The sequence below is a fragment of the Pyxicephalus adspersus genome, chromosome 3, assembly GCF_032062135.1.
Source record: "Pyxicephalus adspersus chromosome 3, UCB_Pads_2.0, whole genome shotgun sequence".
Taxonomy (NCBI): Eukaryota; Metazoa; Chordata; class Amphibia; order Anura; family Pyxicephalidae; genus Pyxicephalus; species Pyxicephalus adspersus.
The window spans coordinates 122,936,024-122,961,603 of record NC_092860.1 but is presented as its reverse complement, the minus strand read 5'-3'; the positions used below and the strand labels follow the sequence as shown (position 1 = coordinate 122,961,603).

The 25,580-nt window shown below is 35.7% G+C and overlaps 1 protein-coding gene across 3 annotated transcripts; it reads left to right on the top strand.

Annotated features, from left to right (window-relative positions):
• The first annotated feature begins 1,034 nt into the window (after positions 1–1,034).
• Positions 1,035–25,292, top strand: PDGFRA (platelet derived growth factor receptor alpha). 3 transcript variants are annotated; one of them, XM_072406235.1, is made up of 23 exons: positions 1,035–1,153; positions 10,180–10,242; positions 10,809–11,126; positions 11,569–11,835; positions 12,739–12,869; positions 13,937–14,108; positions 14,543–14,732; positions 15,063–15,178; positions 15,314–15,440; positions 15,528–15,721; positions 16,094–16,188; positions 16,279–16,411; positions 16,623–16,727; positions 16,877–16,987; positions 17,221–17,374; positions 18,279–18,445; positions 18,651–18,760; positions 18,850–18,972; positions 19,761–19,872; positions 20,742–20,841; positions 20,942–21,047; positions 21,889–22,124; positions 22,884–25,292. In XM_072406235.1, the coding sequence occupies exons 2-23, from the start codon at positions 10,191–10,193 to the stop codon at positions 23,029–23,031; spliced, it is 3,267 nt and encodes a 1,088-aa protein (XP_072262336.1). In that variant the 5' UTR covers positions 1,035–1,153; positions 10,180–10,190; the 3' UTR covers positions 23,032–25,292. The 3 variants fall into 3 exon arrangements, with proteins under 3 accessions (XP_072262336.1, XP_072262334.1, XP_072262335.1); XM_072406233.1 differs by having other exon boundaries at positions 17,221–17,383; XM_072406234.1 differs by lacking the exon at positions 1,035–1,153 and adding an exon at positions 1,188–1,952 and having other exon boundaries at positions 17,221–17,383.
• The last annotated feature ends 288 nt before the right edge of the window (positions 25,293–25,580 follow it).

Below are 25,580 nucleotides of genomic sequence, written 5' to 3'. Positions count from 1 at the left end.
CAAAAGTGGCATATTGCCATGTGTCCTGCACATTGTTTAGAAGCAGATCGGTATCCTGTTAGCATTCCTGAGTAAAATCTGCTCATACATTAGCCTCCAATGATTTCCTGAAAAAAACATATGGAAGCAATAGTATGGCTCTGCAGTCACCCCAGCTGAAGATATATTAGTGGAGAGTAAGCAAAGAGCTGCTGCTGGCTATGTGCAAACCATTCAGGACCTCATGTACATGGACTAATCTGTATGTGCAACTAACATATCCACTGCTCTTGTTTTATTTTACTAACACATAAAAAATAAAACTACACTAAATAAAAAATACTAACACATACACACAAAAACAAATTCAGTTAATGCACACTAACACACACAGCCCAACTGCATTAATAATAACTTTGCATATTTATTAAGTGCAAAACTCAACTATTTTGTTACAGGATACAGTCAAATAAAATATATTAAAAAGCCCATTGTCCAAGTTGAAGTGTATTTATTTAAACACATGGTTATGATTACTGCAAATCTCCAGTGCTTTGCTGTTTAATTTTGGAGCAACAGCGCCACCTGCCAACCAAAACAAGCAAAGGGTCTGGAAATTTGGGGAGTTTTGCAGCAACTGACTGTGCTCTTTATTTTCTAACGGGCTAGTTTATAATAGTCCAAGTTCTGAAATTTAAAATCCCCTTTTTCTGCAGCTGAAAAGTTTGATGATATACACAAATCTGTATGGCATGAATTTTTTTCTGTATGGGCAGATAAGGAGCACAATCAACATTGGGCAAGCAATGAGATTAGTTCTTTATGTTGTCCAGCCATCAGTGTTTATGGTAAACCTTTCAATCCACAATAAAGCAGTGAAAGGCTTGTTTGTAGCAAGTCTCTATAGCTGGATGTGTTTGTGTATGAAAAAGTCAGCTAGACTAGGGGGAGGACTTTATTCCAGATGCTGTCTCCTATTGTGAAGGAGGGGAGGAGGTCTGACATCTATGAGGGTGATTAGGTTTTGGAAGGATGGGCTATTCCACTAAATCAATTCCAAGTCTCCACTCTATTAGAGCTCCATCTAGAAGACGTCTGATCAACTCTCTAACATAGCCACTTTTTATTTTTTGCAGCATAGGTAACATATTGATATTTACTCTATACTGAAAAGGTAAGATATAGTTTATCTATAATCTATAAATATCCTAATTTTGCTTGATTACATTATGATAGCTTTTGGCCAGCTAAACCTATAACTAGACAACTTTTGGAGGTGTTGACATCCTCCATCATAGCAGAGCAATGAGGCGATATAATTGGCATCTGGGTTGTATTAGGCAGTTATAAAGTTTATGGGGACTCTAGGTAGGGCACTGTGTAAAACACATCATAGTTCTTCTGCATGCAGATAGCTCTCAGAATTCTGCTCCTCAGAGTCCAGGAATAGTTTGCCAGCTACTTTTGGACGAATCTGTGCCCTCCTGGTTGTTTGGGATGGATATGAATTGAAGTTGCTGGAGATACCTCCTTCAAGTCTGCAAACTTCCTAAGGATGTAGAGCAAGCCAAGCTCCTTCCATCATGCTGGTCTTCTGCACCCTGGATGTACAAAGAGACATTGCCCTCCTACTGGAGCTAAGGAGATGATTTCATGCCTGTGAAGGTCTAAGAAAGGACTACATCTGTCTGCCTGGGGCACCTTTGGATAGTTCTTCTTCAAGGCTTGCTTGTATTTTTACTCTGCAATTCACAGCTAATGACAACCACATTGAGAAGGGGGAAGGTTACTCCAAGGATTTCTGCAATTGAGAGCTGGATCTGAGGTCTCTCCCAGGATTTGGGAATTGTTATCCAAGTGTTCATACTGTATGATCTCAATCTAAGTTTATATTGGGGAAGCATCAGATAAAAAGGAATACTATTGGTATTTGGAATTCTTGGGTATACGTTGAGAAATATAAAAGAAGAGAGGTAAGTAGCAATGGTTGTTGGTGTTATATTATTATATATGTGTAGCTTTTTCGCAGCTAGATAACATTGTTAATGTTTGAGTCATGTAATAAGATCGTATTCTTCAATTGGTACTTTGCAAGAATACTTTTCCCTGTTGAGCAACTCTATAATAGCTTTCATTCCAGGCTTACCATACCCTTACATTGTGACTTTCCCTCCTAAGTTATCAGAACCTAAGTGACTTTTTCTCTTTGGCTTATATGTCCTTACTTTGTAACTTTCTTTCCTTAACTACTGGAACTCCACATTGGACTTTGCATCTTTGTGTTTTATAACTTTACGTTTTGCTTCTTGTGTGCTATAACCTCACTTCGTGCTTCTTGGCTGTTATAACCTCACTTTGTGCTCATTGACTCCCATAACCGTCCTTTCTGGCTACCCTGTATTTTCTTCCTCTATTCTGATTTAATCTTTTTTCTCTTAGATTTCTAACATACCCTAAACTCGCAATCCCTTATAATACGGTAACTTTGAATCCATTTATAAGGTATTTAGATTGCTGATTAACTTTATTCTTCTGTTTAAACTTTATTTGGGCTCCTATAACCAGGTGTCTTTTTTTGGTTTATGTGCTGTTGTGTCATCCAGCATCTTTCATTGTCATTTGTTTGCATCTCCTTGCCATGTCAATTGTTTTTTAACAGTTTGTGGAAGTCAAAGGAGTGAAAAGTGCTTAAGATGTCATTTCCAGTTCCCTGCTGGGATCTAGTGCTGTTAAATCTCCTGAAAGCCCCATTCCTCCTCTCACCCTAGCTGCCCCCACCACTCTGATAGGGGGACCCTGGTTGGCATTCTGTGTGTCTCTGGAGTTCATCAGTGGTCGGAAATGATAAGAGAGGCTTACACATACTATGGTGAGGTTGTAGCATTGGATGAAACCTAGATTTATTGTGCGCTCAGCTTGGCAGGCTCTGTGTAGTAATGGTCCAGGATATTTGGCTCTCCTGCTCTGAGCTGAACATTTTGGACAGTCTTTCTATAGGTTATCATCCAAGTTACATTGCTAAACAAAATGATTTTTTTTTATGCCAGCATTTTTTTTTTATTACGTTCACAAATGTATTTTCCTCCTCTGGAAAAAATGCTTAGAAAAGATGGACTAGGACTGTTTGTATGTAAATATTGAGTCGTGGCGAATGTGTACATAATACATAGATTGTAAAGAACTGAAGAGGTCAGGTTTGTCCCAAAACTTTCCCTGGAAAACAACTCTTTAGATGTTTAGTTGTTATTACTTTGGTGGCTGTCATTACCTGAATCAATCCTGATCCTGCCTAAAACAACTGGGAAGAGATAAGATAAGGATGGGTTCTATATAAAGGTTTAGGCAAGACATGAAACATCTGTTTATGGAATCAGTCTTCAGACTTTGAATCCATTCACACCTCTCACTCCAAGCTGCTTTCCCTGCCTGAAACTCATCCATTTTATATTGTGCTGATGAGATGCGCTGTGTGCGCTATACTTTGCGTCATTAATTGCAACTTGTTAGGATCATGGACATAGGTGGTGGGTTATGTATGTAATTAGGAGAAATGGGATTAGATGCAACTATCAGAGGATGGGATTAACACAAATTATTAGGACAAGTGATCAGATAAATAAGGAGATAGGTAAAACCCCTGATGTGTAAATTAAATATATTCAAAAGGTTTGGGATAAAGATGGCTTAGCACCAACATTCCATAGGAGCTGGAATAATTACCAGACACTCAGATTGACTTACTAGCGAATCTTTACTACCTATGTAGCTGTATTGTATGAGAAAAGAATAGTTTCGGGGACTATAAAATGTTCATATGGCAGAATAAAAGAATATGAAAGTGGAACTATAAAGGTTACTACATCACTAGAGAAATATAAGGTGTTGTGAATAAGCCTCTGTACATAAAACACAAAGCTTGATCCTCTAAAAGTTAATACTTTATATATTGTGTGAATATTCACTTTTTTTTAGTAAATCAGCCCCAGATTAGCTTCTTGATGCTAGGATGTGTTGATTGTTCACATAATGAATAAAATAAAGCAGTGTTTCACTTACATTTCTAACCAAGAGATTTTAAAGAAAGATGATTTTGCTTTAGGCATGCCTGGATGATGGAAGAATATGCAGCTTCACCATATTGGATAAACTTTGTAACTATTCTGTATGGTGAAATTGTGCAGATATTCCTTTGTAATAGTAAATATAAGTAAGTAGGGCATCACCAGGGAAACTTTTGTCACACCTAGCTGCTGCCTTGAAATTCTTTGTTCACATTTACTCCCTAATAGGTGCAATAGTTATGTTGATGCATTAACACATATTGATTAAATTGAGATGATTGTCTTTGTCTAAGCTAACTCAATCTTGCAGTGGTATCTGGACACAGGTCAGCATGCAGAGGACACTTTCTGGGCTATGTGTAGCTGCAAATGGAAATATTGTGTAAACAAATTGATGGTATCAAGGTTGGCTCTGGATATTGCCAAAGTCTGATAGAGAAGGAGACGCCAGATGACTAGTATGGAAGACATTATAGGCAGGGTACAATTTACTCCCCCCTTCTTCCAGATGTGCCCTAGATGAGGGGGTGGGGGTTATGCACTGGTCCCAGTCTGGCTGTACTGGTGGTGGGGGATGTGGACTCTGCTTGTTATTCTGATTGCCTCAAATTCTCTTTTAATGACTTATTTTGTGCAAATGTAACTATCGCAAGGAAAAATAAATGCATATGATATATATATATATATATATATATATGTGCCATTTTGTTATTTGCAATGAAACTAAAATTTTGGCTGTTGATGCTTTTATTGGTGTTGTATGTTTTCATTGTTTTGGGGTTTTCTTTGGGATAGATCTGGTTAGGCTGTTAGTTTCAGAATAATGGAAAAGTAGTGAAATGAAGATAGACATGTTGGCACCATGTTTGCATATATAGTAAAGCCCGATAGACAAAAAAAAGAACAAACAAATGAGCCAACATTGGTGTGGGCAGCCTGACATAATGATAAAGACAGGCAGAGTTGGGTGGTGCCTGTCGGATGTGCAGGATAAGGCTGGAGCCACAGTGCTCAGGGTCCCTGGAGAGGACTAGAAAGCCCCAGGGGTCTCCTGCGGTCTTTGCTGCCCTCTAGTGGCCGTGCCCGCCTATTCATTGGACTGCACACGTCTATAGCCGGACTGTAATGAGCTTTAAAATCGGAATTATTAAAAATGCAATTCGATTTGTCGGTTACAGAGGCATTGGAATGCGTTAACATGACAATATAAACCTTTTTAAATGACCTCCATGATGTAATATTAGAATACAACCTTGTGCAAAATTTTGTATTTTTTATTCCACATTAGATGTATTTATTAAGGTTCTGACTGGCAGATACCTGGAATCTGTGTACAATACAAACACCAAAAATAAGTTCAAATATTAATAATACAACGATTATAAACACAAAACATCTTATGAGATCAATCTTTTTATTTCAGAGCAGCAACAAAACATTTATGTACTTTAATGTATAGTTGTCCTAAAATGTGGTGTACAAAATGAAAACACAAAAATGTAATATATGTATATTAGTGTATAATAAAAGCCTACATTAATATTACCATAATTTATTTAATTTAATAAACACTAAAATGCAACATGTCTGATTTGAATCACAGCATTTATTCCGCCCACAGTAATATATATATATAATACCCCTTAATGACAGAAGTAGTTAAAATAAAGAAAAGTAACAATAAAATCAGCCACAGTAATTATATGTAAGGTTTAAGATCTATAAAGACATAAAATCACTTACAGAAACTAGAAACCAAAAAATAATGACAGATTTTGTAATGTTTTGCAAACCAGATGTATCCAGACAGCAATACATATACCGGTATATATATATATATATATATATATATATATATATATATATATATATATATATATATATATATATATATATATATGTATTGCTGTCTGGATACATCTGGTTTGCAAAACATTACAAAATCTGTCATTATTTTTTGGTTTCTAGTTTCTATGATGATGTGATTTTATGTCTTTATAGATCTTAAACCTTACATATAATTACTGTGGCTAATTTTATTGTTATTTTTCTTTATTTGAACTACTTCTGACATTGGGGGGTATTGATGCCCTGTAAACATTCTGATGATTGTATTGATCCCTGGCAATGTGCCCTGGTGGTGTCACTTTGATGCCCCCTGCCTAGAGCAGTGGCATTGGTCAGTGACCTCAGGTGAAGTTCCAGTCTCTGGAAAATAGATTCCTGTGTTTTGTCAGCTGGGGGGGACTTGAAGCAAAGTTTTTCTTTCCAACCTCTGTTCAATCCATTTACTGCATCTTCAAACATGGCTTCTCCCTTGTGAATGTTCAAAGTTCTGTTTTAGGGTCAAATAGACACACTCTGACACCAATAAATTAAGCAGACTGCAGACATTGCACCATGTCACTTCTGTTTTATGATGTTCACATATCTTACCTTTGATGCATGTTTTGGTGGACTGTGTTCACTCCAAATAGCCAATCCTTTTCTGGAGTACTAGGTGTTCAGAGTAAACATAGAAGAAATACATATTTAGGAAAACAACCCTTGATCTGCATATGTTTTATATAATGTATATATAATACAATATATAATGTAATGTATATATATATATATATATATTACATTATATATTGTATTATATATACATATATATATATATCAAATAAAGTGCCAAAACAGCGAATCCACATACAGTTGGAATAATATATTAAATGGGCAGAGGTTGTTTACTTATCAAGTGCATTAATAATAAGTATTGTACAGCTGCGTTTACTCTAAACCAAAAAGCCAATCATATTATCTGCCAATTAACTAAGAAGTTAACAGTTTCCAAGAAATCCAATGACTTTTTTGTTTATTTGATGTGTTTATCTTAATGATAGTTTAATATAGTGCTAAGAAAAGCTAGATGAGCCATTTTGATTAAATTTGGAATAGAAATCATATTCACTATAGAGCCAATTTACATAAATAAAATGACCTCACTTTATAAATGATGATACAATGGGTCTTGCAGATGGTGAGGAGCATCTGGATGCAGCTTGTCTCTTACATGTGTTCTGCATGTACAGTGCACCACTGACCTCTAGTGGTAACTGTATGTATTACACATAAGTGAAATATAAAGAAATGTGGGTTATTTCACCAGTGGATGGCTCTTGTCAGTGTGTTTTGTTCATTTCTCATGACATTTTTTCGCAATTACATTTTCTATCCAAGATCTTAAAAGCTTTTCAGCATACATTATATGGAGTGATCACAGCAGTTGTGTTTGTGTTCTAACTATGAAGATATTCCTATGTTATTCCAAGGAAAGGGCAAGTTTGCATGCAACACGGCAGTGTGTTAGTATGATGCTAGAAATTTCTTACATAAATATTTTTTCATGGTGTATTACTGATTTCATTGTTTTTTTAAAGCATTTGTCCAAATAGAACAGTTCTAGTTTGATTTTCTATACAGCATCCATTTTGTTATTACTATTACACAGTATTTGTATAGCGCCAACATGTTACGCAGCGCTGCACAAAGTCCATAGCCCTGTCCCTAGTTGTCCCTCAAAAGGGCTTACACTCTAATGTCCCTAACTCAGTCACATGCATTGGTAAAATCTTCACATTTCAAAAAGCTTTTGTTAGATTATCATCATCCTGGTTTTTAATAATTGCACTTTCTAATAATAATGGAATAACAACATTTCAAATACTTTCTCCATTCATTTTACCTAAACAGGTCTGGTTTTGCTGTGATTCCACGTTGGCATGCTTTTTTGAAATGAAGTGCAATGAAATCTGCCAGCATTCTGTTTGGTAAATGTTTAAATATTGCGCCTTTTAGAAAAAAAACATGTCACACAATGTCCCAGCACATTACAAGTTATTAAGGCAGCGTATAGTGAGTAATGATTTTGAAATGCATTAAACTATAACAGCCATTAAAATTTAAGTCATATGTAGGTATAGTGATTTTGGAAGGCCTATTGGTTTTTTACATTTTTATTTATTATGGTCAGCCATTTTATTAAATACAACTCTAAATAAGAATATTTTGCGTTCCCCAGGCAGTTTTAGATGTTTTTACGTTTTAGGCTCTCAGTTTGCTTCTTTGATGTGACAAGATTGTTGTGTAGAGAAATAAAAAGCTTAAGATGATCCACACAGTGATTGAGGCTTATGTCCTGATTTATTAAAGCTCTCCAAAGCTGGAGAGAATACACTTTCATCAGTGAAGCTCAGTGAGCCAGCAAACCTGGAATGGATCTGGTCTATGATAAAAAGATTTGCTAACAAATAGTAAATCGCTTTTAGGAAATCCATTCAAGGTTTATTGGATCACCCAGCTTCAATGATGAAAGTGTATCTTCTCCAGCCTTGGAGAACTTTAATAAATCAAGCCCTTAGTCTGGAGTTGAAGTCCAAGATATGTGCCAGTCACTTAGGGTGATCCAAAGCACTGCTGGAGTTCTTCATTATGTATTAATTCACGCAAAAATACTTGGAAATATTACTGTGACTGGAGTTCTGTTTTTTACACAGGACATCATATGTATTTGTACTCAGTTTCTTTCACCTAATAATTGTCTTTACCTAAAGCCGCGTCAGAGGTGGATTTTCATCTGATCACCAATGTGCTAAAATACCAGGATTGCCAAGAACCCAATAGCAGACTGGTCAGAAGCAATCTAGTTTTTGGTCGTCGATTAGCAAATTTGTTTGAAGCTCCCATCTGATGGAACATCCTCAGCAGTGGCGGATGTAGCCAGCAGCGGCTCACCATGCAGGACTGGCTTGGGTTCTCCTGCTGAATTGATTTGGGTCTGGGAGGGAACCTTGTGTAGGACCATCTTGCACCTCCCTATGTCTGCCCTTAATCCCTAACATGGTCCCTATCCCCAACAATAGGAAGGACAGTATATCATACCATCACCATATCTTTGATCTCTGATTTGGGACTGACAATCAAACAAATACCGAGTGCAAATTTGGCAGCAGATCAGCTTGTGTGTAACATAAATATTAAAGAGGTTTGATTAACACAACCAAATGTAAAGTCATTTGCTTGCCAGGAAATGATTTGAAAAACAACTGCATGATATTAATCATTTTGATAATGAGAGATTAGAAAGTGACATGCTTTTCACTGTGTTATAAAGACAAAATCTTCTTTCTTAATCAGACTTGTAACATACAGTGACTTTAGAGATAAAGGATTTTGTTTGCTTTAGACAACAGATAGAAATTACAAAGCGTACCCTGATAAAAGACAGACAGGCTCGGCTCTGGGACCTTTTGAAGTTTTTCATACCAATAAGATATCTATCTGGCTTCTTGGACGCAATGACCATAGACAGTGTATCATCATCATTTCTTGCCAGAATCCCTTTGGCCAGTTGCATTTTCATGACAATAATACTCTTTAACATTTTTATGTACAAGACTGCTGGGGTCCGCTTTATAAGAAATGCAAAATACAGATTTACAAAGATTGCTACATATATTTTCAAATATGTAATTGGGATTCCAAAAATGTGACATCTTTTATATAACCTGCATGCTATTATTACATTTAATATGTTTTGCTATGAAAATCTATGGATTGTGTACTTTGTCCCACAATGAATGTGCTTTTCTCTGTTAACATATAAGCAATGACACAAGAGATGCATTGTATACAGAGGGGCTGATTTATAACCTAGAGGTGATTAAGTTGTGTTTTTTCCTGAAGGGGTTGTACATAACATCTGTTATACTGAAAAAAACTTACTTTGCACAACACACACAAAGCAGTGCCAGTCACCCATGGAGGGCATCCTAGGGAAGTGTAATTGTGGCATTTATCCCATGACATTTGCATTCTCACTCCCCATTTCTTGGAAACCCCTTTGGGGAGAATATTCATATTTGTTCCTCTGTGTTTCTATTTGCATTTGTTCTTCTGTGTGTATTTTCATTTATGTTCATGTGACTGTGGTTGGGGCATACAGTTAAATCAGCTAGTTATTCTCATTGGTGTTTTGGCTGAATATAGTACAGCAATGTATGTAAATCTTGTGCAAAACAAAACTTCAATCAATAACCCCTAATTTGCTGCAGTTTTGATGTGATATATACTAATCAATTTTTTTTTATCATTGCAGCTTTAGGAAAAATGGCGCTGGTGCCTAGGACATCCCTATTTTTGGGATGCTTCCTGCTTATTGGTAAGGGTTCTAATTTCTCATTTCTAAATTGAGTGCATTTGCATTATATTTCAAGCAGAACTAAACATCACAATTGACTTTAGTTATGTATTCATATACAACATAAAATATATAAATATGGATATATAACATATCATTATTAGCTTAATCTGTTCCATATATTATATATTCATTATATCCTATGCATTATATATTAACTATCTGAAAGTCCTTGCACAAAAAAATAAGTAAATCAGTATTGGAAAAGGAGTTGCAGCATAGCGCAGGCAATCTGGGCTCTATTGGTACTCTATATGGTAATGCTGTCAGTCTTACATTGGGAGCTACCTTACAGGAGCAAAGAAAGCATATTAATGGCTACATAGGTTGTAAAAAAAACTAAAATATGTCCTATAAATGATAAATTTTTTTTTCAAATCTTTGCAAGCATGAAGACTTCCTGATGTATATTTTAAAATAAAGATCTGTCTAAAAATTCAACCTTCCAACTCCATAGATGACTTTACATATTAGTTAAAATGATGTGTTCTATTGACTGATCGGAGAATCCTGTGTTTGTTGCATAGCTCCATTGTTTACCTATGGTACGAGCCCCTTGCCAATGCTCTTTCCAGAAAATGAAGAGATGGTAGTACAGTTGTATGATTCCTTTTCCATAAGCTGCAGTGGTGAGAGTGAGCTGAGCTGGCACTACCCCACTGAAGAAGACGACTATGACAATGTAGAAATCCGACATGAAGAAAACAACAGCGGGCTCTTTGTTTCAGTGCTAGAAGTAAAGAATGCATCTGTCTATCACACAGGAGCCTATACCTGCTATTACAATCACACCCAGACTGAAGACTATGAACTGGAAGGCGTTGATATATACATTTATGTTCCAGGTTTGTCTTTAATACTTACCACCAAATACCAACTAAAAAGTTGAATTATGAATATACATTATATAGAAGAATTTTCCACTTGCATACATTTGGAGCCACTAGAGCTAAATGGAGAAACTGTAATTAGTGCTTTTTTTAGATGTACCACCTAGAGAGCGCTTTTGTTAGACCTGCAAAACAATTCAATATAGTCACTTAAAGTCAGTTGTATTTAAACTCTATTGTCATCCAAACTGACTGACTGTCTATCTTTTGTACAGTACACTTATATATACCGGTATATTTTTTTACATTTATTCCTCTAATGGTAATTTGCCTAAAAGTCCCCACTGGCTTCCAACGAATTGTAACGGTTTCTACATACTGTATATATTAGATATTGTATATATTTACATAATATGGTATAAAAACAATAATACTCATACAGAGTGTGTCTGTTTAGATCCCACAGTTCCGTTCGTTCCATCCGTAATGCTTGACCACATTATTGTAGTGGAAGAAGATGAATCTGCCATCGTTCCTTGTCGTACAACCGATCCCAACAGCCAAGTGACATTGCGGAACAAAGAGATGGACAAGATTGTTAATGCTTTCTATGACAGCAAGCAAGGTTTTGCTGGCAATTTCCAATCAGGCGTCTACATTTGTGAAACCATGGTGAAAGGAGTGCTCTTCAAAACTGATGATTTCAACCTCCAGACATGGAAAGGTACTAATAATATCAGAAAAAAATCTATGCATTGATTTGGGGCAAATGCATCTATTGGGTGCTATTGATATAATAATATTGTCTACCTCTTTTCAGACTTTGACTCTATATCACATACCTTATATTTTTACCAATACTAAAGTCATACAACTGGCATATATTTGATTTTTAGAGAAAGTTTTCCCACTAAGAAAAAAATACTACTTTACCAGAATAATACGTAGGGGCTCAAGGCATGTATGGGTTAGGTTCCGCTAAAATTCTTCCACTTAGAATGCACAAATCCCTTCTACAGAATACACACATTGCACCTGCATTGGTAGGAGCACAATATGCAGCATATTTGCAGCTGTTTTTTTAATAAACTTAATCATGAAATTGGTCAAAAACTAATTATGAAGTTTTTGCTATTTGCGCTAATTTTTTGAATGTTTTCAGTGTGTATCTACATTTTTCTGGGTTTGAGCTCTAACAACTTCCAATAAATTTATTAATGCAATCTATTGTACAGGAAATAAATGCCATTGTCATATTAGACTTAGTAAGATAATCCCATGGGAAGCTTTCCTAATTTGCTTCTGTTTTATAACTCCAATAATGGGAAGCAATTAAAAGTAATACATATGGCTATTAACTAAACACAGTGCCCTTTTCTCATAACAAAGGATTAGAGATCAGCTAAACAGTCTTACTTACACTGATTATGTCTATACCACAGTTGATTTATGAATGTCTTGCATAAAACAGGTCACAAACCTAAGGGTCTTTCACTTGTATGTTGATACTAGTTGTCATCTTCAATCAATTTAAAATGGAAATAAACTATAATATTCATTAACAATGGAACTTGCTCATTGTGTGTTCCTGAAATGTTTATTAAACTTCGTTTTTTATGTCTTATAGCCAGTAATAATATTGCTGTGGAAATGCAAGCTCCAAAAACTGTATTCAGAACGGGTGAAACCATCACCATTTCCTGCATTGTTCTGGAGAATGAGGTGGTTGATCTGCAGTGGAATTACCCTGGAAAGCAGGTAAAATAGCAAGATGGCATTTGATGAGGCAATGAGTAGGGAGCAGTAAGCCAGGACTGGGGTGGGTACGCCGTGCCCTCACTTTTTTCGGGACCCCCGTATAGGCTCTCCATGCGCGTTTACTATGGATAGCCTTCACTATTACTGTGCCCCCTCTTCTTTTTTACCACTACACCCCTGCAGCCAAGAGAAATCACAGCAAATGTTTAGAATGTTTGGAAAAAAATATATTATATTGGTTGTTCTGTTTTATTTAGGGATAACAATACTTTACAAAGAAGAAATGTAAATCTATCACTTTCCAAATTCAACCACTGACTTGCTATCAATGCTTTTGCCTACCATTACCATAAATCACTAATAAATTAGTTTGGCAAAAAAAACTCACTAAAAAGAAATGTGTTTAATCTAAATGTCAGTTTGCTAAATACAGCTAAAGCTGCAGCAGAACTCTGTGTCTCATACAGAACGTATAGAAGGACTGATATAGGAGTGTATCTAAGTAAGATGGGGTTTCAAAGCAAAATTGTTAGGGGTCTCTTCCCTCTCTAATCTCCATCTTTTTAAAGGTAATTTCTCCATTGAGACATCCAGGGCTTCCCAAACTTTATGCACTCATCCAAGTGTATTTTCCAAATCCTATTGCTACCTGCATACATCATTTGATAGTAAGAAAGTACCCTGGCCCCAGGGAAGTTATATGGTCTATAGCCATAGTTAGATTCTTGCTCTGAGTAGACTCTTGCATTCCTTAGTTTTCTGTATAGTAGCAAGTAGAGTATTTATCCCATATTTACTCCTGTTTAAGACTCTATTTAAGCTTCATCAGATAATGAATTATACCACCATTGCTTGGAGCAGTGAACACCATACTTCTGATATATATTTTTACATGATGAAGTTTAAATTATATCCTTTAAAGGCTGCTGCTTTTTGAATTATTTTGACTTGTCATTGGATATTTTCGGCAAATGTTTTGTAAAATTTGCAATAGTGATTCTACTAAATCTTTACATGTTATAAAGTTATTTCTTCCATGCCTTTAATAGTACTTGTTATAATTGCAGAGAAAATCTGGCATTAAAAAAGTTGAAGAAAGCAAAAAGCCAACACTGAGACTGGAATATACACTGACCATCCCAAACGTTACAGAAAAAGATTCCGGGGAATATGAATGTGCAGTCATTTCTGCAACAGGAGAAGACAGAGTAGTACAGAAAGTTAATGTGACAGTTCATGGTGAGTAGGTGGTTGCTGTTTTTTCTATTTTTCATTTAAATGGCACATTAGTAAATCAGGCATTGATAAATAAGTTACATAGTGGATGGTGCTTTATTAAAAGAAAATAAATGTACTGTGTAGTAGTAGTGTTAGCACAATAAGGTTGCTTTACTAAATTATTTTAGAATATGCACCTAGCAAAAGGATAATCCACTTAGTTTACTGAATGTTGTGAAAATGCACTTAGAAATACACCCATTACATGCAAAGAAATGCCAAACAACATGAATTTTGTCTATACATAATTCGATGTAGCAAAAACTTTTATCTCAGACCTCAGATCCCTTAATTTCCTATTTGTGGACATTTTACTTTTATTTTTGAACATGTGTTTGAATTTCCAAATTATTGGAACAATTATTAAAATTTCTGTAAATTATTTTTAATTGCAGATAAAGGATTTGTAACACTGATCCCCAAGTTTGGACAACTGGAATCTGCAAATCTCCATGAAGTGAAATCCTTTTCTGTGGAGGTAGAGGCCTACCCAACACCAAAGATCTTCTGGTTAAAGGATAATTTCACCCTGAATGACAGCATGACAGAGATTACTACAACTACCATCAGGAGTGAGGAAGCCAAGTAAGAACATGATAACATGTGTACAGATTATATGTGCTAGTCTAGTGCATAGATGTTAAGCCTTATTAGATTTGAATCCTATACTATTTTTGTTAATGAGGTTTAATGTGGAATATAAAACAGGGATGTATATAAATGTATTAGACTCCATTTAGTGTTGTGATGCTACTATTACAGGCTTCACACCAGGAATTGCTAACGGCCTGCTACTGTAAAATATTTAGAAAACCTGTTGTCATCATACTGTGTAGCTGTTTATTTACCTTTTATACAGTTGAAAATACCTTTTATTTAGACATGGCCTGAGCATGTATGTTTCGTTTTTACCAGATATTCAAGTAGGTTAAACCTTATCCGTGTCAAAGAAGAGGACGGTGGTGTGTACACACTCGTGGTTAAGAATGATGCAGACACAGCAACGGCTTCATTTGAGCTGCAAATTAAAGGTAATTATGTGATTTTGTTTTGTTTTGGATCTATCGCCGTACTTAACTAGGCCATGCAGGGGTTTAGCTATAAAAGCTTTTTATACACTATACAGTTTAGAGTTTTACATTTTGTTTTCTTTTAATTCCCCATAGTCCCTGCTTTGATACTTCAATTGGTGGATGATCACCATGCCTCATCTGGTCATCAAACTGTGGAGTGTCTGGCTAAAGGAATGCCCATTCCTGATGTGGAATGGTTGGTTTGCAAGGACATAAAAAGGTAAAGGGCTAACATTTAGTGCAGTGTGACAATATGTAGTCCATGGCGTGGCAACACCAATTCCTGACAATGTTCTGTTCTTTATAGGTGTAACAATGATAGCTCCTGGTTTGTTTTGGTAACCAATGGCACAGAAATCAGCATCGAGACTCATCAAGACAATGAGAACACCGTAGAAAGTCATGTGACTTTTAGAAAGGTGGAGGAGACTGTAGCAATCCGGTGTATAGCAAAGAATGATCTTGGGGTTGTTGCAAGGGAACTGAAATTGGTTGCTGCAAGTAAGTTTTAAAACAATGCATCTTTCTAAAATGCTCTATTGAAAGGTTGGCTGTAATGGTTTATCACAGTTGTTTTTCTATACTTGACACTTCTGTGAACACACTCTTCCCTATATCTTAATTTCTCTTTGATACTGTTTGGCAAGCTTTTATGCTTTTTTGGCAAGCTTGTTTTATCAACTTAGTGGAGTGGTAACTTGTAGTTATTGCAGTTTATGCAATGCTCAATATCAGACCCATCAATCTCCTCATTTAATTTTGTTTTGATGACCCAAAGGGAGAACCTAGAGGTTCTAACTTTAGTTGTCATTATAACCATATAGTACAGTGTTTTAAAATATGATAATTTAATCACTGAATTGTTCTTCACAGCTCTTCGCTCAGAACTAACAGTGGCAGCTGCCGTCCTTGTTCTGCTTGTGATTGTTATCATATCACTCATAGTCTTAGTCATCATATGGAAACAGGTAGGACATGACTCTCACACACAATAAGACAATGGATAAACCTCCCTTCTGATCATAGACATTCTGACACCTATTTTCTTTCATTTTCAGAAACCAAGATACGAGATTAGATGGCGTGTGATTGAGTCAATCAGCCCTGATGGCCATGAATATATATACGTAGACCCAATGCAATTGCCCTATGATTCACGATGGGAATTTCCAAGAGATGGCCTTGTTCTTGGTAAGAAAAAGAATATTGTGGTAGTTTAAATCATGATCACCTGTGCCATAATCCTTGCTAATTGATGTTTTCCTTCCAAATACATCACAGTAAAGCAAGAAGCATTACTTCTCTAAAAGTTGAAAAAAATACCTTTCATCTACTAGTTTTTCTGTTTTATTTGATACAAATTAAACAGGAAACAATCTTTGTTTTATTTTATAATATTCAGGTCGAATCCTTGGATCTGGTGCCTTTGGAAAAGTAGTGGAAGGTGCCGTGTATGGACTCAGCCGGTCACAACCTGTGATGAAAGTAGCTGTGAAAATGCTTAAACGTAGGTGTTCTTACTTTCTGTCTATATTCAAGTTATCCAGTTATCTATCTGCCTATCCAGTTATCTATTTGCCTATCTTGTGTGAAAAGCACGTTTATTTTTCATATACTCATTCACATACCCATATTAATTTATTTCTTGCCTAACAGCCACTGCTAGATCCAGTGAGAAACAAGCTTTAATGTCTGAACTGAAAATCATGACTCATCTTGGACCTCATCTGAACATAGTCAACTTGTTAGCAGCTTGTACCAAGTCAGGTTGGTATTTAATTTTTATAGGATGACTTTGGTTTTCTATGTGACCTTTGATGACTTCTCAGATGAAATACCTTTATAATGCCTGAAACTGGTGTTCCTAACAGCTTATTATCTTAAAAACTTCATAGTGGTCCTAATCATCATCTAATTCAGAAATTAGATGTTTGAAATGCTTAGGTAGATGTGCCAGCTTGGTGCAATTAGTAATTAGGTGGTTAACTACTCTCTTCCAGGACCTATTTACATCATTACTGAATACTGCTTTTATGGGGACTTGGTGAATTATCTGCACAAGAACCGGGACACCTTCCAGAGTCGGCATTCAGAGAAGCTGAAGAAAGATCTTGACATCTTTGGTCTTAACCCGGTGGATGAGAGCACCAGAAGGTATGAAAAGTATGGCACCTTTTTTTTACTTTCTACTTTTATACTAATGACAATTTAAAAATTTTTTAGCACCCTAACCTAAAGCATACCGATTTGAAATAAACTGTACTCTGTACTTTATTAATATTATTAAGTACTCTGTACTTTATAGTAATTAATTGATGCTAAATAAAAAATAATATTTTTACTGACCCTATCATTTGTACATTTATACATGTCATCACAAAGACCACATGTATAAGCATGACCTTTACTTCAATTACTGGTATGAATACAGAATAAGAAAATAAAACCTCAAAACAGTGGTGGCTGGTATTTCATTGGGTACACAAGGTTTTCTGTACTAGATTTCCTGTATTGCTGATATGTTTCTGACAAAGCAGCATTGTGGGGCAATTATAAACTTATATACAGATCAAAACTGCCACTATGGGGAAACATTAGTAGACAATACCCTATCAAAATGAACTGTGTGTTCAATATATATCTAGCATTTACTATTTTCCCTCCACAGTAATTGTGCTGACCAATTGATGGGACAATGCCATCCCCTTTGGTCAGTGTTATGTTTTTCACCATAATTTGGGCTTTACCTATTTATTATATTTTTTGTTCTATAAAATGATGTTCTGCTCTTACAGTTTAAAAGTTTTGTGCAGTTGAATAACAATATTGCGGACATATAGACATTACATCCCTATATCATTTTGGTTAACAAAAAAAAGCTAACTAAATCAATCATATGTGTACTAATTCCCTGTGCTTAATGCTGCTTCTGCATGAGAATAGTTGTGTGTTACTTGGGCCATGCAGAATGTATAAATTAGATGCATATATGTATCTGGTCTCTTTTGCAAGTAGTTAATCAACTTGTTCTGAATGTCTTTTCTTTTATCTGTTGCAGCTATGTAATTTTGTCCTTTGAAAATAATGGAGATTATATGGATATGAAGCAGGCTGACAATACCCAGTATGTTCCAATGCATGAAATGAACGAGGTGTCAAAGTATTCTGACATTCAGAGAACTTGGTATGATCGTCCAGCATCTTACAAAAAAAAGCCTATGTCAGGTAAATGAGCTATAAATAAATGAGCACTTATGTCAACTATTAATTAGTTTTTTATTAATAGTGAAAAATAATTATGCCAATCGGTTGCAATTCTTTATAGTAGACACCATTTGTACTTTATTGCCCTCCACCTTAATAGAGTTTTTATCATATTTATTTATTTTGCTTCCTATACATACAATGCTTCTATTTTCTTTTTAAACAGAGGTGAAAAACCTTTTCTCAGATGAAGGCTTTGAGGGTCTGACAATGTTGGATTTGCTGAGCTTTACCTACCAGGTTGCGCGAGGCATGGAGTTCCTAGCCTCAAAGAATGTAAGTACATTTTACATACTAATTCAAGAGTTGTTTTTCAGTTCATGCCCCACAAACCCCTAATCTCCATGCTGTTTGCCTTCTTACAGTGCGTGCACCGTGACTTGGCAGCTCGAAATGTTCTACTGGCACACGGAAAAATAGTCAAGATCTGTGACTTTGGTCTGGCCAGAGACATCATGCATGACTCTAATTATGTTTCAAAGGGCAGCGTACGTATCAATTCTATCCCTGCTTTACAGTCTGACACAGATAAAGGATTATAATTTTCATGGCCATGCTTGATTTTAGAGCAGTGATGCTTGGTGGAAGTGTGGGTCAGAGTAAATTACATGTCATTTACCTAACATATGCAAACCCTAAATCACCAGCTCCATTTAGCCAGACACACCCAAACTCTGCTGAAGCTGAATGTTTTACTCTATGCACAAACACGAGCTGGTCCTGTAAATATTTATGGAGATTATAGACTGTGCAATGCTATGGCTTATACTAAACTAACCACATCTTAGGGCCGGATAGAAGAAATGCTGTGCTAAGGCCACATGATGAAAAAAAACTCTGCTAAACGTTACTTATAGGCAGAGCATGTTGGTTTTTCTATATTTATGTGTATACAGCACATATCATGGCAAAGTGAAAAACAAAACATTTTTTGTACATTTGTACAATACATGGATATTTCTCCATGCAAGAATATGGTATTCTTTTAATGTCTTCTTGGACAGTGTATTTTTTATCCAAATTCCAGTGTGTAATCTCAGCACTGCCTGCTTCATTTTTGATGCCTATCCTCATTACAACATCTCCATAACCTTGTGCACAGGCAGAGAGCACATGAAGTTATCAGTTCAATAGATTTCTGGCAAAATAACATTTTTGCATACAGTGTTATATTTTGCAGAGCAATAGGTGGCAAAAAAAATTGCATTTTTGTTAGGGTTTACATACAGTTTTGGCATTAGGTTCACGGCTGCATCATTTGTTCTTTATTTTGCAGACTTTTCTTCCAGTTAAATGGATGGCACCAGAAAGCATTTTTGATAACCTCTACACAACCCTGAGTGATGTGTGGTCATTTGGCATTCTTCTTTGGGAAATATTTTCTCTCGGTAGGTGTATATATTTGTTAAATACTAAAATGTCACATAAGATGGAATATTAAGGAACACTTTTAATTAGATAAATGGACAGAAGTATGGGTACTGGCATTGGGTATACCCAATTACATTTAGATGTGGAATGCTGCATTGTGCATCTAACTTACTAAAGAGTTGTAAAGCAAAGTAAAGCATTTGATTGCATCAGCAGTACCATGTGATACATGTCATCCATCCATTTTCAGTGCACCAATGAGCATCAAATGTGAATAACAAACTAAACATAATACAGATAAACTATGAAGGCAGATACAATTTTATTTTACACTCTCAGCCAGTCACACTGTTTTCAGTTTTGGTTGTGTTTAAGCTTTTTTAGTTTGAAAGCAAATTGGGGACCAAAATAATGTATTCCAACAACTAGAGAGCTGACAGCATAATCTATCTTTTACTCTTTTTTTTAAGTAATTTTTCTTGTACGACTTCCTACAGACTTTTTAATTAGTGAGAGACAGTCTGAAGGAACACATTTTAATGAGCACTTTAGAAAACCCGCAATTAGTAATGAGTGCTCCCTGAATAAAATGTAACATAACTTATAAAAAAGATCAAAACTTATGAAACTCCATTAATTTGTATAGGAGAATACTTGCAGCTGCCTCAGTATGTATGACCATTTATATGAGTCCACTTGCAAATGCACTTTAGGAGGGTTGTGGGTTGTCAAGAAGGGGTCAGTTTTAGGGTTTAGGGTCTTCAGCACTGTTCTTGGTTTACTATATATTTCTCCACATGTTCACATTAGAAATTCTGGGTAAACATTTGTTAGAAAGCGTAAAGTGTGAAACAGCATCCTTATTCATTAATTTTTGTGTCTTAAGGTGGAACACCATACCCAGGGATGGTCGTGGATTCTTCATTTTATAACAAGATCAAAAGTGGCTACAGAATGGCAAAACCAGAGTATGCTACCCATGAAGTGTAAGTATATACATTTCTTAAATACTCCCTATGAAAGCTTTCTAAGCTTGTGCTGCAAGTTTGTAATTAAGACAGCTAAATATTTCTTTTAAAATTGCAGGTATGACATTATGGTGAAATGCTGGAACAGCGAGCCAGAGAAGAGACCTTCCTTCTACCACCTGAGTGAAATAGTGGAGAGCCTTCTACCTGCAGAGTATAAAACGGTACAAAGACTTTCTTTACCATTAGAGTTGCTGCATATGTAATATATTACCAAATGTTCGAATGATCTAGTGCCATACCAGCTTATACAGAACTATAAAAGAATAAACACATTGTTACCAATATCCCATAACTTTTCGTCAATATCATATACATTTTACAGTTTATTCAATTCATTTTATAGGCTAACCTTTATTACTCTGCCTTTAGCAGTGATACATTACAAAAATTTGCGGAGACAGATATTTCATCAGGTAAACATGATATTAACACTTCCATTAATATGGAGGCAGGAGCACTTGCACTTTTGACTGGTCCAATAAGCACTAGAATATGACCATTAATGGTGGATACTGTATATACATAGACATACAACCCCTTACCCTCCCTCATATATGTGTACCATAAATCAGTGGTCGCCAACCTTTTCGGACCTACGGACCACTAAATGCACGGACTCTGGACTGCGCATGAACAGGGAGAAGTGTGTCATTCAAGGGGGAAGAACTTCCCCAAGAGTGACGTCATGATGCCACAAGCCGCACACCACCCTTAGCCTGCGACCTGTAAGGGGGACATGGTACGTGGCTCTGGCCAGTACGCCTCCCTAAGCAGGGTCCTTCTCCTGACCCTGCTGAGTGGCGCACCCGCCATAACCATGGACCACAAAACTTTTCTCATGGACCACTGCCAAGAAAGAAAATGATAAACCGCCTATCAGTTTATAGCAAAGTGTTAGAAGGACAGTTCAACATGGTTAATACAAGTTCTTCTAATAGTAGGGTCTGTTGCTCTACGATTGTGGTTGTATGTTGAATGCTATAAAAGTATTTTTTTTTGCAGTGCTATGAGAAGATTCTTCATGACTTCCTAAAAAGTGACCATCCAGCTGTAACTCGTATGGTTTGCGAAAGCGATAACTCCTACATTGGAGTGACATACAAGAATGAGCACAAAATGAAGGACCGAGAGAATGTATTTGATGAACAAAGGCTCAGTGCTGACAGTGGTTACATCATTCCTCTTCCAGATATTGACCCTGTTTCAGAGGATGAATCAGGAAAGAGAAACAGACACAGGTAAATACGGAAGCTTTCTTTTCTTCTAACAGATGGTAATAAAAAAAAAAATAGGCAACCTAACCAAGATTGGGCTTCATAAATCATTGGTTCAGTCATTACCTAGACCTTGGAGTTTAAACACATTTAACCAAGAGGGAATTACCAGAGCATGATTTTGCTAGCATAATGGGCGAATGACCTAACTTTCATAGCCAAGTGGCTGTTTTAAATCCTGATTAAACCTAGTCCCGGACTAATTTTTCCATTTTCATCTTCATTAGTTGTTTTAGATTAATAAAATTTTCATCTACCTAACTCCTACCAGAAAGAATCTAGCAGACCTCGGAAGTGGCTTGGTGTGGAAGCATCAGGACAAGGCAACAAAAGCATTTGTGTTGTGCTCCATCATAAGTTTCTAAAGCATTTGAGCTAGAATTTATAGAGCAGCACACATTAAAAGTGACCTGGGTTTGATCTCATACTGACCTCAAATGGCCATATATACTTACCTTAAGAAAGTGGACTGTGGGCCATGGACATAGGGCCTAACACCACCAGAACAATTGTTATGTAATTTTTTTAGAAAACGTTTGAAAAAGTTAGAAATCCCTTTCTGAATTCATGTCTGGATTCTTCTTGAAGACATTAACTTCCCCTTTAGTTTTAATGCATTACCAGGCAATTTAGAAGTCATTAAGCCCAACACACAAAATGTATTGCCATTTGTCCTTATGTATACATCAATAAATTATACATATATATTGTTTTCAATTGTAGTTCTCAAACATCTGAAGAAAGTGCGATTGAAACTGGATCAAGCAGCTCGACAATTGTCAAAAGGGAAGATGAAACCATTGAAGATATTGAAATGATGGACGACATTGGAATAGATTCTTCAGATCTAGTTGAGGACAGTTTCCTCTAGAATGAATATCTCAAGTCTCCTTTTCCTTAATCATTCCATGGAAATAACAAAAACAAGAGAAACAACAACCAGGGATTTCTATTTTTTTACTCAGAAGACCACTTTATTGCAATGGACAACATGACAAGGAACTTTTAACCTTGCCAACCACATGGTACTTTCTCGGAACTTTATGTGCACCTAGAACATAAGTAGGAACTGGAAATAATGACCGTAACAAAGTCGGCTTCCTAAGCTCTTCCAAGGTTTTTTTTTTTTTTAAATCATGCGGTACATCGTAGCATCTCAATATATCCTTCTTATATTTTTTTACACTTGTGGACAGACCTCCAAACAGTAGCTATGTGTTTTAAGGGCATTCTGGCCTACATGAAGCAGGCACCAACCAGCGGCTGAATTTCATCGATGTAATTATGTAAATAATGAAGAAATAAACTTATTATATGAACTAATGCGAACAGACCACTTAAGACTTTTACATGCTGTTCCTTTTACATTGGCTGCTGTTACCCAACTGACAAACATCTTTTAAACCACTTTAAAAGGACTGAAAAAACTCATAAAATATAAATATCTTTAACGAACTTTAACATACGTTGGGGTAACTACAGTTGGGCTCTGGGCCTCTGTAACCATAAGCGCTTTCATAACTATTGTTCTCTGCAAGTAACGCAAATATTTGCATTAATACTAGAAGTATTCTTGGTAACCCATTGTAATACATTGAAAGTAATATTTTTTAACAATGGATTTTAGGGATTACACAAACTAACATAAAGTTATGTGACGTTTAGTCTATGAATTAATACAAGTTATGAAATAGTGCTTAAAGCAGGATTCTGCTTATTTGTGGTAGAAGTGACTTTAGGTTTGCCACAAAAGTGTTGACCACTAGAATTTACATTGATGAAGCATTAGTGCTAGCTCTAGTTTAGCATTTTCTACAATGTTACTGAAAGTAAATAAAACTAATACTAAATATTTCTAACTGTATTATGATACACTAAACAATTAATCAGATTGTATAGGTCTGGATTTACATGTGTCATTGGCATGGATGGTGTCCCTTAAGTGTGTTGACCAAGCAATGAGCAAATATATAGTTATGACTTTGATGTCACAGCAATCAAATCCAAAAGGGGGCCAAAGTGGCAATAGGGGTAACTAAACCTACTAAGACGTCATTGATTTGTAGTGGATATTAGAAGCCTAGAACTTGAGAAGGACAGATATTTAGAATGTATGGAATGATACTGCAATAGCTGACTTCAGGTCATTTTTTTGGGCTTGGTCTAAGGAACAAGCCATAGACAACTGTGAACATCTATGCTTTTTTAGGTTCTAAAACAAGTTCTAAAATGGGAAAATATGGGAATCATTGAACATGTCCCTGATATTATTCAATAGAAACAATTTAAAAATATTTCTTTAGTAATGAATATCAAATTATGGCTCTTAAACAGCATATGGTATACATAGGACTTTCAAATATTTTATTACAGCGATGATACCTATGTTGTTTTTGAAAAATCTAAAATGTTCATAGTAGAAAAGAATACCTGGGTTGACATTAGGATGCGAAATTCACAAACTTTGAAATATGATGCACATTTGATTGCCATGAAACATCTGGATTCTTGTCTTATTATATGATTATTGTACAACTCAACTTTGTTGACTAGCCATTAGCATTATTAGCCACTGTTAAATACTGGTAATAATCCAAATTATACACAATATGAACTGGAAACTGGTTCAAAGAACCAACCAAGTGGACCAAATCTACAAGATTGTTTATTATATTATGCAGTGTAAAGGGGGTAATGGTTCCATATACATTCCTTTTATTTACCATATTAATAGTTTACTTAGGTCAATAGAAGGAAAGTTGAACAAATTCAACTTTAAAATGCAATATATTTTTTATTTTCCAGTAAACACTGCCATCAAGGGATACTTCTACTTAATGGGTTTTGTGTTAAAAGTCCTACTTTACATTGAAGGACGTAAGCTATGATGATGTTATACATCAATTTGTATATTTTATTTCTATATAGTCCTTAAATACTGCCAAAACAATTATGTTAAGCTGTATCACTGCCTTTGTTTATTTGTTGTGACTGTGATGTACTCCACAGATGTGTTAACTGTTGCACTTTTAAATGTCCAAAATTATATTTTAGAATAATAAAAAAAACCTATGTGTTTTATAAACAGAATGAATGTAATGTTGAACTGTGACTAAAGGGAAATACGGGATATGTTATGTCTGCAGTTATTATTTTACACTTCTATTTCACATTTCTCAAGACAGCAATAAACACGAAGAAGATGGTTCAATTCTTCTCTACTCAACTAGAACCTTTTATTGATGGCTGTACCCCTACAGAAAATATTTAAATTAAAGCTCTGCCTAAAGAGCATACAGAAATATTTTCTTTTTGCGTCTCCGGTAAGATAACCTATTGAAAAGCCAAAAAGCCAATGGGGAAGAAAGGTGATGAACATGGCATGGTTGTTGGTGATCTCAGGTATACAGAAAATGGCCG